This window comes from Engystomops pustulosus, chromosome 1 (genome assembly GCF_040894005.1).
Source record: "Engystomops pustulosus chromosome 1, aEngPut4.maternal, whole genome shotgun sequence".
Taxonomy (NCBI): domain Eukaryota; kingdom Metazoa; phylum Chordata; class Amphibia; order Anura; family Leptodactylidae; genus Engystomops; species Engystomops pustulosus.
Genome location: NC_092411.1, coordinates 32,097,674 through 32,110,848, shown reverse-complemented (window position 1 = coordinate 32,110,848; position 13,175 = coordinate 32,097,674). Strand labels below are relative to the sequence as shown.

The 13,175-nt window shown below is 42.4% G+C and overlaps 1 protein-coding gene across 1 annotated transcript in view; it reads right to left on the bottom strand.

The window, feature by feature from the left end:
- SHISAL2B (shisa like 2B) overlaps nucleotides 1–7,512 on the bottom strand; it is a 75,879-nt gene extending 68,367 nt beyond the window's left edge. The window contains exon 1 of the mRNA XM_072137134.1: nucleotides 7,201–7,512. Within this exon, the coding sequence (XP_071993235.1) occupies nucleotides 7,201–7,394 (194 nt within the window). The 5' untranslated portion in view covers nucleotides 7,395–7,512. The remainder of the gene's footprint in view (nucleotides 1–7,200) is intronic.
- Between the last annotated feature and the right edge of the window lie 5,663 nt (nucleotides 7,513–13,175).

The window sequence follows — 13,175 nt, the reverse complement described above, 5'->3', positions numbered from 1 at the left end:
TTCCTATTTACTACAAGGGTCTATTCACCAGTAGAAATAACTTCAGGGAGCAAAGTGGACATTATAAAGGTTCTTACCCCTATAAAGACTTCCTTTGAGTACAAGATAGGGATGAGGATCTGATCATTGGATTTCCACCTTCTGGGCCTGGTGGTCTCTAAGTGCTCCTATACACTCCATGGGGGAGATTTATCATTAGGCAGGATTTTTAGAAGTGGTCTATGTGTTAGACTGGCAGGTTTCCACCAGTTGGATTTATAGTGTGGTGTATGTGCAGTGTTATATGCCTTCTGATGTGAGTATCAGCAGTGGTTGCTCTATGAGAATAGACTGCACCAGTCTATCGTATGTTTAACAACTGCTCAATTTCTGCCTTTTTGCAATGTTTTTGCACATGAAATTCTCAGATACCTCAAACAAACATAAAATTGAGCAAAAACTTCAAAATTGAGCAAAATCTTCCCCCTGTAGTAGCAATGGACCCACATACAGCACCTCCTATGTGGTATAGTTTTGCCATTAAATGTGCATTCTTTTGAAAATTCTCAGTTGATAAATGTGGTGTTGCACACTCTGTGGTGTATTTTTTACATCATTGCGCGACTTTAGAGTTGTGTTTTTTTCTCCCTAAAAAACCGCAAAACAGTGTTTGCGACAATTATAAGCCAATTATAAGCCAAGAAGCAACTTAGGACTAATGTTAAATCTCCCCTCATATTTCCAGTGCTCAATTATTTCTATAGAACTCTGGTACTTACTTTTTCTGAAATTCTCATTGTTGAATATGAACCCGGACATTTTTTTGGATCCCTGTTTTTATCATTTCTGAGGTTACCAATAGAAAGCATTGAGAGAAACTTATAAATGCACCAGAACAGGAACCCAGGACCACAGGAACGGACTGGCACACAGGAACGCAGGACCACAGGAATGGACTGGCACACAGGAATAACAGGGATGCAGGAATCACAGGGACACAGGGAATCACAGGGACTCAGGAATCACAGGGACGCAGGAATCACAGGAGAGCTTTCTCTTCATGGGGAAGACTTGAAGATCCAGCAAGGGTCACAGGAAGAGGCAGAACTTATAACAGGCCAGCGCCAATTACCGGCGCCAATTACCGAGAAGAGTCACTTTTCTCTTGGGCTGTGTCACTTTTAGAGGTTAGAAGGTCAGCATCACTGTGTGCGATGAGTCCTAGAATTGCTCTGCCATAATAATGTCTGGTACCTTTCTAGTTCTGAAACTACAAACCTCAGCATATCCAAAGCAGTGTTCAGGTCACACCAGAAGCTCTAGTAACACAAGTGTCTATTCTACGCTTTAGTCTGATATTGCAATTGGTTTCACTATTTTCGGAACAATTTTCATTGGTTCATTGGACTTCAGAATTCCCATCAAGTCAGCATATTGTCCCTACTGTTATAGGGACAAGACTTGCAGGTGTGTATTCATTTCTGATGGTCTAGGTAAGTGATGATGAACCTTTTAGAGATTGAATGCCCAAACTTCAACCAAAACCCATTTATTTATTGCAAAGTAGTAACTCATCACAACCTTCTCTGTCACAGGTTTCTATTGTATTGGCTTCCTGAGGACACAAATACAGTAAAAAGAAGGAAGGGAAATTTGGATTGTATCTCCTGGGTACCCTGAACATGTAGAAAAATAAATCCTAGAGCAGGAACCCAATGTTAATTCACAAATGACACCTCCTTGCACCTCATGCAGGTTCTAGTCACTCTAAAATAGTGCTGAACATTGAATGTTCTGGGTTTCCTAGGACTGTAAAACGCCTTGAGTCTTGTCTGGAAAACTCTGTGCTGGGGTGATGGCCCATAGAGAGGGCTCTGAGTGCCATCCCTGGCACCCATGCCACAGGTTCGCCGCTAGTGTATTAAGCTAGTGAGCTAGTGTATTAAGGGGGTTAATGATAACACCTCTATATAGTCTATTGCAGTAATGATTTTATTATATGTATCCATATAGTAGTAACTACCTTTATTGAGGCTCAGGACTCCAGAGCTGCAGATTTCTCAGATATTTAGATTCTTGGTTAGACAAGGCCTATAAATGACTGCCAGGAATTGTACATTGTCTATAAAGATTCTGAGTAGGGGGCAAGCAGCATAATACTTGTAACCTCCTGTACCCATAGTTGACCCTATACACACCCCCATACTGGTCCCTATGTCTGTTAGGATAGAGAACTAAAAACTGTGACCACCTAAACAAAGACATTGCAACTTAAGTTAAGCAACAGTCCTAAAGTTACATTTATTATTAAATATTATAATAAAAAAAAAATAACAATCACAGAGTCATAGATGACACAGAGTCATAGAAATTTAAAGGACATCTACCACCACGATGAAGGATTGTAAATAAAGCACACATACATACTGGTGTGTGCCTCCTCTGGCAGGGTCGGCTCTTCTTTAATCTTCTAATGCCCTTGTTTTTAAGATTAAAATGCTTTTAAAAATTATGCAAATGAGCCTTAGAGGCTCCAGTCTCCATTAATGCCTCTCGAGCTTGGAGCCCCTCATACTCGTTTGCATAATTTTGTAAGAACATGGGCATAAGAAGCTAAAAGAAGCGTGGGTTCTGCCAGAGGGGGCACACACCTCAGTGTGCTTGGTTTACAATCCTTCATCCTGGTGGTAGACATCCTTTAAAGGAAACCCACCAATTGATTTGATTAGAGATGGATGAGCAAATTCGTTGAAATTCAGTTCGATCCGATTTGCCAAATTTAAAAAAAAAAAAACTGATTTGACCCAAATCGAATCATGACAAATCTAGTTAAAAAACAGGTATTTCCTGGCTGCAGAGAGCCTGTAGGGCAGTGATAGCGAACATTTTAGGGACTGAGTGCTGAAAATACCAGCAAAAGCCACATATTTACCACAAAGTGCCAAGTTAAAGTAACTAAAGTAACTGACAGGTTTCAAATGTTTTGTCGTCCTGAGGACACCAATACAGTAGAAAAGAAGAAATTCAGATTATTATTGTAGCTTCCCCCCTTAACAGAGGCTCAGAGAAGGGGCCACACCTCCTTGCTCCTCCTGCACTTTAAGTCATTTAAAAATAGCGCTAAAGTCCTGGGCTGCCTATGACTGCAGGAGGAGGTCTTGAGTCTTGAATGGTGACCTTTGTGCTGGGTAATGATCAGGGTGCCCACAGACAGGGCTCCGAGTGCTACCTCTGGCACAAGTGCCATAAGTTCCACCACTGCTGTAGGGTGTTGTAGATATGCTCAAATATGCATAGGGAGCATGGTTTGGTCTTCAAACAATGCTGTGTTTTAGTATGACATGCACATGACAGCCGCCGCTCTTAGAATCGCTTCACTCTTCACCTCCATGCGCACTTACAGAGGCCAACTTCACCAAATAAGCGAAGCGGGAACGCATCCTGACAAGGTAACGTCTGTGCCAGCTCGAAAGGACCAAGCTGAGGGCCAAGATCCCACTATCTATAACATCAGAGAGTGCACTCTTTTTACTCTGACATCAGATGATTCCATAGATTACGACAGAACCTGTTCTGTTAAATGCGGATACATGTAGAAACACCCCAAAAGAGTGGAGAGGGTATTGGCAGTAATTTTGTATTGACGTCACTGATCATTTTGCCCTTAATTTCATCCATCAGTGTCCGCTTTCAATCGGTCAAGAATCCATCACTATTGCTAAAGCCAAAAACAAACAGGAGTTGATCCAGAATAGAGATGAGCAGCAAATGGGATACTTGCATGTCCTCTGTGTTCTGTATCCACTCCTGCTTTTGGCTATCAATCCTGAGGCTTTTCATTCCTTCTGACAGATGAAATGAAGGGGAAAACCAAACACATTGGCAACGTCATAGAGTGGTGGAGGGTGAAAACAGCATTATGGAAATCACAGGGTGTTCCAGGGAGACATCGGTCAGTTGGCAGCAGCATGAGTAGACCGCAGAGTGGCACAATGACAAATTATGGAGGTGCCGGAGACATGGTAGGCCACAGAGTGGCACACTGACAAATTATGGAGGTGGCGGAAACATGGCAGGCCATAGAGTGGCACAATGAGTGTGGAGGTGGCGGCAGGAGCAAGAGGCCACCGAGTGGCACAATAACAGAGTGTGGAGGTGGCAGCAACCTGGTAGGGCACAGAGTGGCACAATGACAAAGTGTGGAGATGGCAGCAGTAGCATGAGGTCAGAGAGTGGCACAATGAAAAATTCTTTAGGTGGCAGCAACATGTTGGCCACAGAGTGGCACAATGACAGAGTGTGGAGGTGGCAGCAACATGGTAAGGCACAGAGTGGCACAATAATAGAGCGTGGAGGTGGTGACAGCAGCAGGAGGTGGAGCTTGCGGCATGAACAGGACAGGAAAATGAACAGGATAGAGGCTGGTTGAGGACAGGTGAGTGCTGCTGACCTGCTTCTGGGCCATGCCAGGGTTGTATCTGACGAACCCACGGACTCTTGGCTGGGGTTGTCAGATGTCATTTGGAAGTGGATGACCTAGTCAACCAATCGACAATCTTTGGGTTGTTTATCAACACACTGCCACTAGATGACACCGGCAACTCTGGCCTCACAGAGTCACTCCTGCAGCGACCTCCCCTTGATGGGCTGCTACCTGTGCCTGCTCCACCTACCACCTTTCTGTCTGACAAATTGGTTAATCAACTATGTTGATTTAACACAGATCTATTTTATCTAACAAAAAAACCTCGAAATTTGGGGTATACAGAAGCACAAGAACTGACACCCTGGAATAGGAGCTGAAATTACTACACACAATGGGGCCCATTCGCGATCCAGCGGCGCGTTCTCTGCAGTGGATTCGGGTCTTCCGGCGATTCACTAAGGTAGTTCCTCCGACATCCACCAGGTGGCGCTGCTGTGCTGAAGTTGCCCGCCGGAATGCCCGGAATGCCCGGCCTATTCCTGGTGAAGGTAAGCGCGAGTCCCACGACACTTTTTTTTTTTTTTAAATGCGGCGGTTTTTCCGAATCCGTCGGGTTTTCGCTCGGCCACGCCCCCAATTTCCGTGGTGTGCATGCCGGCGCCGATGCGCCAAAATCCGATCGCGTGTGCCAAAATCCCGGGGCAATACAGGGAAAATCGGCGCAAATCTGAAATATTCGGGTAACACGTCGGGAAAACGCGAATCGGGCCCTTAGTAAATGGTCCCCAATATGTGGATTTTTACACAGATTCTCCCTTTTCACTTCAGCAACAAAAAAGAACTGCTATTTGGGGTATACAGATCCCCCAAAACGGACACACTGGGATAGGACCAGAAATCACTCCAGAAACTATGTGGATTTTACACAGATTTCTTCCTATTCACTTCAGCAACAAAAAAGAACTGCTATTTGGGGTATACAGATCCCCTGAAATGGACACCCTGGGATTGGAGCAAAAATCACGACAGAAAATATGTGGATTTTACACAGATTTCTTCCTATTAATTTCAGCAACAAAAAAGAACTGCTACTTGGAGTATACAGATCCCCCAAAATGCACACCTTGGCATTGGAGCAGAAATCGCTACAGCACAGTACAGTACAAGCAGCTGGACGCTACAGGCAGCACATGCAGTGTGAAATGCCAAGATTGCAAATGGCTGCGTGTTTTTATAGGGCTGTGTGACATCACATAAGCCTGCCGGTGGCTGATTGGCTTACAGGTCTGCACATGTGATCGAGGGTGTCCCTTTCTCTTTCCCAGAGTTCTCTGCCCCATGTAACACATTGTGCTAGCGCCCATTTTGGTAATAAAGGAGAAAAAAAACTTTGTTCACACTAATCACCTTAAAGTTCGGATTCGCGACGAATCAAATTTTCCATTTCGTTCGAATCGATTTTCCCATCTCTAGATTTGATGCAGTATGAAGCAAACATACCTTGAGACTCCTGTAACTGCACTGATGCAGGATCATATCTTGGTTATTCCCTATGCTGAGTGGTTTTGCTGATAAAACAGATATAACATTATGATAATGAAGCTCTGTCGCTTCTATGGCTCTTTCAGTGCTTGGTTCAGTGCTTGTCCTAGCATGTGAGTTTTTTTCTGCAGGAGATAATGATGCAATCACTGTTATCCCTGCCAGACAGAATAATCAATTGCTGCACCATCCCCCATCTGCTGTGTATGAGTGATCCAGCTCAGGTTGATTAGTCATGTCTTGACAAACCTCTATTTGTAATTACAAGTTCCTGTGTGTAATGTCTTTATGTCAGCCAGCCTGACCCAGCTTTCCCAAGGTCCGGAATGTTATAACTGTTTTTACAGCACTCAGCTCAGGAATTAACCAAAGTATGATCCTGCATCAGTGTAGCTACAGCATTCTCAAGGTATGTTTGCTTCATAATGCATCAAATCAAATGGTAGGTTTCCTTTAGGAACTGTTCCCATTAACCTAGTGTATCAAAAATATTTTTTTTAAAAAATCAACTACGGTATTCTTAAAAAAAAAGGGTATTACAAGATTAACATTCACTTCCTGGAAGTTTTTTTTTTAAATTACATGCGGTCCCCTACTTAAGGACACCCGACTTACAGACGACCCCTAGTTACAGATGGACCCCTCTGCCCACTGAAACCTTTGGTGAAGTTTTCTGGATGTTACTATAGTCCCAGACTGCAATGATCAGCTGTAGTCTGTAATGAAGCTTTATGATAATCCTTTCTCCGATTACAGCAAAAAATGTGGAAACTCCAATTGTCACTGGTGCAAAAAAAAAAATTGTCTGGAACTACAGACAATTTCGACTAACATACAAATTCAACTTAAGAACAAACCTATGGACCCTATCTTGCAAGTAATCATTTAAAAGAAAATCCCAACTATAAATAAAATATTTCAAAAAATTACAGGTTCTTATATATGTTTTAAATCACTGATTCATGTGACGCTTCAATTTTGAACTATTGATAACTATATCTGTGATATCTCAAACCAAGGCAGCTGTGAAGCAGGTAGACACCTTAAAACAGTTACAGAAATTCAAAAATATTTCAAAAATAATCCATCAACTATCAATCATTACTGAGATTGTCCTATTTAAATGATGCAATATTGAAAGCATTGATTTGGAAGAAGAGTAACTTTGTGACAATAATTGTACTTAATAATGAATGTATTAATCTGAAAATTATGTAAACAAATACAACTTTTACTAAATATGAAAGTCTTACCTAAGGGACAGCATGTAATCGTGTTTATATGGGAAGTAGTTGCCCGGCTCATTGCAGCAATATTTTAAATCAGCGAATCCACAGCAGTAGATGAGATCTCTGGTGTCATCCTTCCTTGGACATCCGAAACTATTGACTAAGGTGTTGTTGGAGGTGTAGTAGCTGGTGCAGGTCTCCTGCAGGTGTCTTGTCATCCTGAGAGCACTGTTGTCTCCTGTGATATGTTCTCTTCCAGACCCTGAGTATGGCTGGCTGCTCCCGTCACCCTGTCCCCTCTTCTTGCTCTGAATCCAATCTATAAGTCTTGTCGTTATTGTGGCATTAAATTACATTTATGGTAAATGGAAAAGACTTGAGTGAATCGTGAAAGTAACAAAGTGGCCTGATGGTGCCATCTGCTGTAAGGTTTGTCTGCTTCTGCTTCTGATGCATTACATGGATGGAATATTACTTGCATTTTATTTTTCTTTTACAAAGCAAATTCCTTTTATTTTGCAACATAATAACAACTTTAAACTAAATTTGCAAACTATTAATGAAAACAAAGAAAAAATGGATCAAAGGACGGTCTACCAGCTTCCAAATACTGTAATAAGTCCACATGTTAAGAACTTTATAATCTTTCCTGACATTTCATTCCTGTTTTCCAGTCATTTGTCATTTTATAGAGAATTCCATTTTCATCTTTATGTATATTAGCTTCTTGGTGCTCTGGGGGCGGAGCCATACCTGCTATTGCACCAGTTTTCTTCTTTCTATACCTTTTTCTGTAAGTGATGTCAACTAGCATACAGTGACAGTGATGTTAAGAGATGAGTAGCACTGAAAAGGTAGTGGATTATAAATTGGGTTGTATGGGTGGCAGCCCAGGGCCTAAACCTTCTAGGGGTCCCATGGCCACCAAAACCACCACCAAATTTTATACTGAGAAGGACCTTCACCCATGAAATCCTCATACATCTGTTCCTGCTCTCAATGCGCAAGTACGCAAGAGCCATTTCAGGACCTTTAAAGGTCCTTCAAAGGTCCTGAAACAACAGATTGAAAGCTGGCAGAAAAGACACAACCTCCATTCCCCAAAAAGCTTGATTCTAGTAACATATGTGGGAAGTGATTCCAGACTTGTAGGGATATAATATTCGTACAGCCCAGGGCCCATATCAATCTTAATTTGGCCCGTCATAGAAAGAATAAAAAATAGGTGTCCACACCTCTGGTGCACTGAGAAGCTCATTTGCATAAATAAAACAGAACTTCCTTTAAATTGACAAATTGCTGCAAAACAGAATTATGTCTGTGTAGCACTCCTGCAAGTGCTTTGGGCGGGTCTTGGAGCCTGAAGAGCTTTCTGCTCTTTGCAAAGAAATGTTCCACAGCCCCTCCCCTCTGCTCTGAGTGACTGCTGTCAGTATTCAACTAAAATCCTAATACAGCTTCTACTCCTAGCAGAGGGGATGTGATTTGGTTCAGCAGAGTGTTGGGAGCAGAAAGCTCTTCAGGCTGAAAGATCCACCCGGAGCCTTTGCAGGAGCTGCAGAGGTGGATTATAGCTATTCACTATTCACAGTCTTTTAACTACTAACAACATGCATACAGGTATGGTCACACAGATCTCCAGCTGTGGTCAAAACTGCTGACAGATTCCCGTTAAGTACATTATTGGCTGGTGCATATAAGATCCAGCATTGCACATCAGAGTCCTGGTTTATAAGTTATTGATCTTCTGCTATTTCTCCTCATCGTCACCTTATGTTCACATGATTCTGACACTTCAATCTAAAGAGAAGTTACACAGCATGTGAAATGTGTTATTTTTTTCTCATTAAACAGGGCTTGGAGGGAAAGCAGCAAAGCGCAAAGTAAGCAAGTAAGCAGTTAAAATTTAGGCTGTATATAGTTATTATAGGGGCCTGTATATAGTTATTATAGGGGGACTGTATATAGTTAAAGGGGGGGGGGGGGCTGAATATAGTTATTAGAGGGGGCTGTATATAGTTATTACAGTGAGCTGTATATAGTTATTATAGGGGTTGTAAATAGTTATTACACTGATCTGTATATAAATATTACAGGGGGCTGGATATTTATTTATTACTAGCAACATTTACTTTAATAAAAAAAATTGTGGGCAGGGCTAAAGTGCAGCCATACAGCAGTCCCTAGATTCTGAATAATAAATCTGGTCAGGGTCGGATTAAGGGTGGTGGAGGCCCCTGGGTGCAAACTGGTGGGGGCCCAGTGGCCTCCACCACCCTTAATCCGACCCTGACTAGATTTATTTTTCAGAATCTAGCATCTGCTGTATGGCTGCACTTTAGTATGTATTTGAAGCTTTTGGGAATGGTATTTTCAATTACACATTGGAATTTGGCAATTTTGGGAGGCATTTGGTGAAACACTAGTTCTTTGGCACTTTTAGGGAGGTTTGGTGCTGCACTATAATACTTGGCAGAAATGTTGATGCTACACTAAAGTATTTTGTGCTTCTGGGGAGGTATGTGTTAGTGAACTGTAATACCTTATGCTGCTGTATAGCCAATCGCTATATATGTTACTGTACTATGGTACTTAGTGCTTCTTGGGAGATTGTTGGTACTGTACAGTGATACTTGGTGCTTCTGATTGGTGCTTCTGATTAGGTATTTTAGCATTTTATACTACACTGTGGTATTTGGTACTTCTGGTAAGGTATTTGGTACTGCACTTTTATACTTATTGCTTCTGGGGAGGGATATGGTTCTGTACAATGGGGTGTTTTTTTTACTGTATTGTAGTACGGGGTTCTTCTGAAAAAGTCTTTTTTACTGCATTGTGGTATTTGTTGGTTTTGGGGAGGTATAGGGTATTATTATTATTATTATAGGGTACAGCGCTTTTATACTTATCGCGGGGCATTTGGTACTGCACTATGGTATTTGGTGCTTATGGAGAGATTGTTGATGCTGTACTGTAGTACTTGGTGCTTTGAAAGAGGTACTTTATACTGTACTGTGCTATTTGGTGCCATTCTGTTGTATTTGTTTGGTGGTACAAGGGAAGGATTCTGGACTTAATGACTGATTTTGTTCCATTAAAGTGTAACTGTCATTTCAAAAAAATTTTGATATGTTGTAGGGCAGGTAATTTTAAGCTCTTTTGCAATTGGATTAGTTACCCAAATCTTGCTCCTTCCTCTTGTATTCTGCAGACTTCCCCTAGATGTCAGCAATCCCACATATGTCTATTGCTAAGCTTATCCTGTCTGCAGAAATCCCCCTCCCTGCACACAGCTGATCACCTCATGTCTCCCTGCACACAGCTGATCACCTCATGTCTCCCTGCCCACAGCTGATTACCTCATGTCTCCCTGCCCACAGCTGATTACCTCATGTCTCCCAGCACACAGCTGATCACCTCATGTCTCCCAGCACACAGCTGATTACCTCATGTCTCCCTGCACACAGCTGATTACCTCATGTCTCCCTGCACACAGCTGATCACCTCATGTCTCCCTGCCCACAGCTGATTACCTCATGTCTCCCTGCCCACAGCTGATTACCTCATGTCTCCCAGCACACAGCTGATTACCTCATGTCTCCCAGCACACAGCTGATTACCTCATGTCTCCCAGCACACAGCTGATTACCTCATGTCTCCCAGCACACAGCTGATTACCTCATGTCTCCCTGCACACAGCTGATTACCTCATGTCTCCCTGCACACAGCTAATTACCTCATGTCTCCCTGCACACAGCTGATCACCTCATGTCTGCAGCAGTCATGTGCTGACAGGAACACTGACTAATGTAATAACCAAACCCCTACACTTATCTTTCCCTCAGCTTCCCCTACACTTGTATACAGTATAAACAAATAATCCACACAGACAGAAACTACAGCCTCCTCTACCCCATCACCTCACACAAGGAAGAGGCAGGAGACAATCTCCAAGCTGTGTCCTCATGTGCTGTGCTGGAGTGTTACTTAGATAGATAGGTACATAGCTAGATAGATATGAGATGGATGGATAGATAGATGATAGATAGATATGAGATAGATAGATAGATAGATATTTAGATAGATAGATAGATATTTAGATAGATAGATTTGGATGGATGGATGGATGGATGGATAGATAGATACTGTAGTTATATTGATGATAGATAGATATGAGATAGATAGATAGATAGGATATGCATTGATAGATAGCTCTGGTCCCATTGGTCAGCAGCAGGGGCTTGTGATGAGGTGACAGGAGGCTCCGCCCCTCCTTCTTGCTGATTGTAGGTTTTTGAGAGCTGGAAACCCTGGTTGCTATGTGCCAAAATAGGTACTAAATGAGGACCGAGAGGCAAAATATTTTGAGGAATGATTCCCAGAGACCCCTGGAGCAGAATTATGTATTTTTGTTTTTTTTTTGCTCAGAATGACGTTTACACTTTAAGTTATATTTTTAAGGTGAAATCCAATAGCTTAAATCCCAAAAAGAAATGTTATATAAAGATGGGAGTTAAGATGACATTTTAGTCTTGTCTTGACTCCTGGATGCTGGCAGCTGCATCCACTTACAGTAACTCACCTTCTGACTGTTCTTTTATTTCATCGAGATATTTTGGCTTCTTTGTTCCCATAACTGATAAAGGGTTTAGTAAGAAAGTGTGTAGCTGCAGTTTTGTAAAGTAAATCTTCAAATGTTGAAAGGGGAGTTTGTCGGGACAATTCTTGCTGCAAAACCATGCAGAGTGGGTAATTTTTTTCGGTGGATCATGGACCACATACACCCCAAAAACTATAGCCATGTGCAGGAGGCTGCCTTCATCAGCACCATAGATTAGAGTCCAATACAGGCAGTCCCCGGGTTACATACAAGATAGGGACTGGAGGGTTGTACTTAAGTTGAATTTGTATGTAAGTCGGAACACCAGCAAACGCTTCCTTAGTTACCTGTACCCTGCGATACTGCCGGCAATTACTTACTGTATACATCGGCAGCGGATCCCCGTAATCACCATTGTGCTACGAAACCAGGAGGTGGACCCTCCCGCCCAATGAGGACGCGCAGCATGTCAAGCAGCGCTACGAAACCAGGAAGTGGACTGCGCATGTAAGTCGTGGACTGCCTGTATATGCTTGGGACTGGATTTCCCCACTGACAGACCCACGCCATCCACGTCTTCTATGGATGGTGGTTGATCACGTGAAACCACAAGTATACGGTAAGTAGCAGCTTCTCCTGCAGGCACTATAACTGGACCTGCAGTGACTGATAGGTGGTATCTAAATAAAAAACTAATGTTGAGACAAGAATTTCGATAATGTGCAATGACTGATCTGTAGGAATCTATAGATGGAATAACCAGCACAATATAAAGTAGGTTTTACAGTCTAACAGAGCGGCCTTGGAAAGATATCCATGTGACATCTTCTAGCAATGTCTATAAATCAGCTTTGAGTAGTAAAAAAGGGATGAGAGGTAGAAATCCAATGGGTAGAATTTGGATTTTTTATTGGAAAAAAACAGGGCTAGTGTAAAAACCTTGGCTTTTACACTTCCCATGGTTTTTAGTAATAAAAATCCTTAATCTACCTATTGCAGTGATGGCTAACCTATGGCACTGGTGCCAGAGGTGGCACTCAGAGCCCTTTCTGTGGGCACTCAGGCCATCACCAGAGATGACTCCAGGTATCTTCCTGCAGTCCCAGACAGCCCAGGACTTGCTGTGCACAGAGCTATTTTAAAGTGACAGCTGTACCTGGGACTATTTTCTGCTTTATTTGTGTCCTCAGGGTGCTGGTATCAATGAAAACTGTGACAGAGAAGAGAGTATAAATCACAAATTAAATTTCTGTGTTGGCACTTTGCGATAAATAAGCGGATCTTTGTTGTAGTTTGGGCACTCGGCCTCTAAAAGGTTTGCCATCACTGACCTATTGGATTGGCGCCTCTTGTCTGTTTTTTACCTCCTCATTGATGATCTACTACATTGCAGATTCCG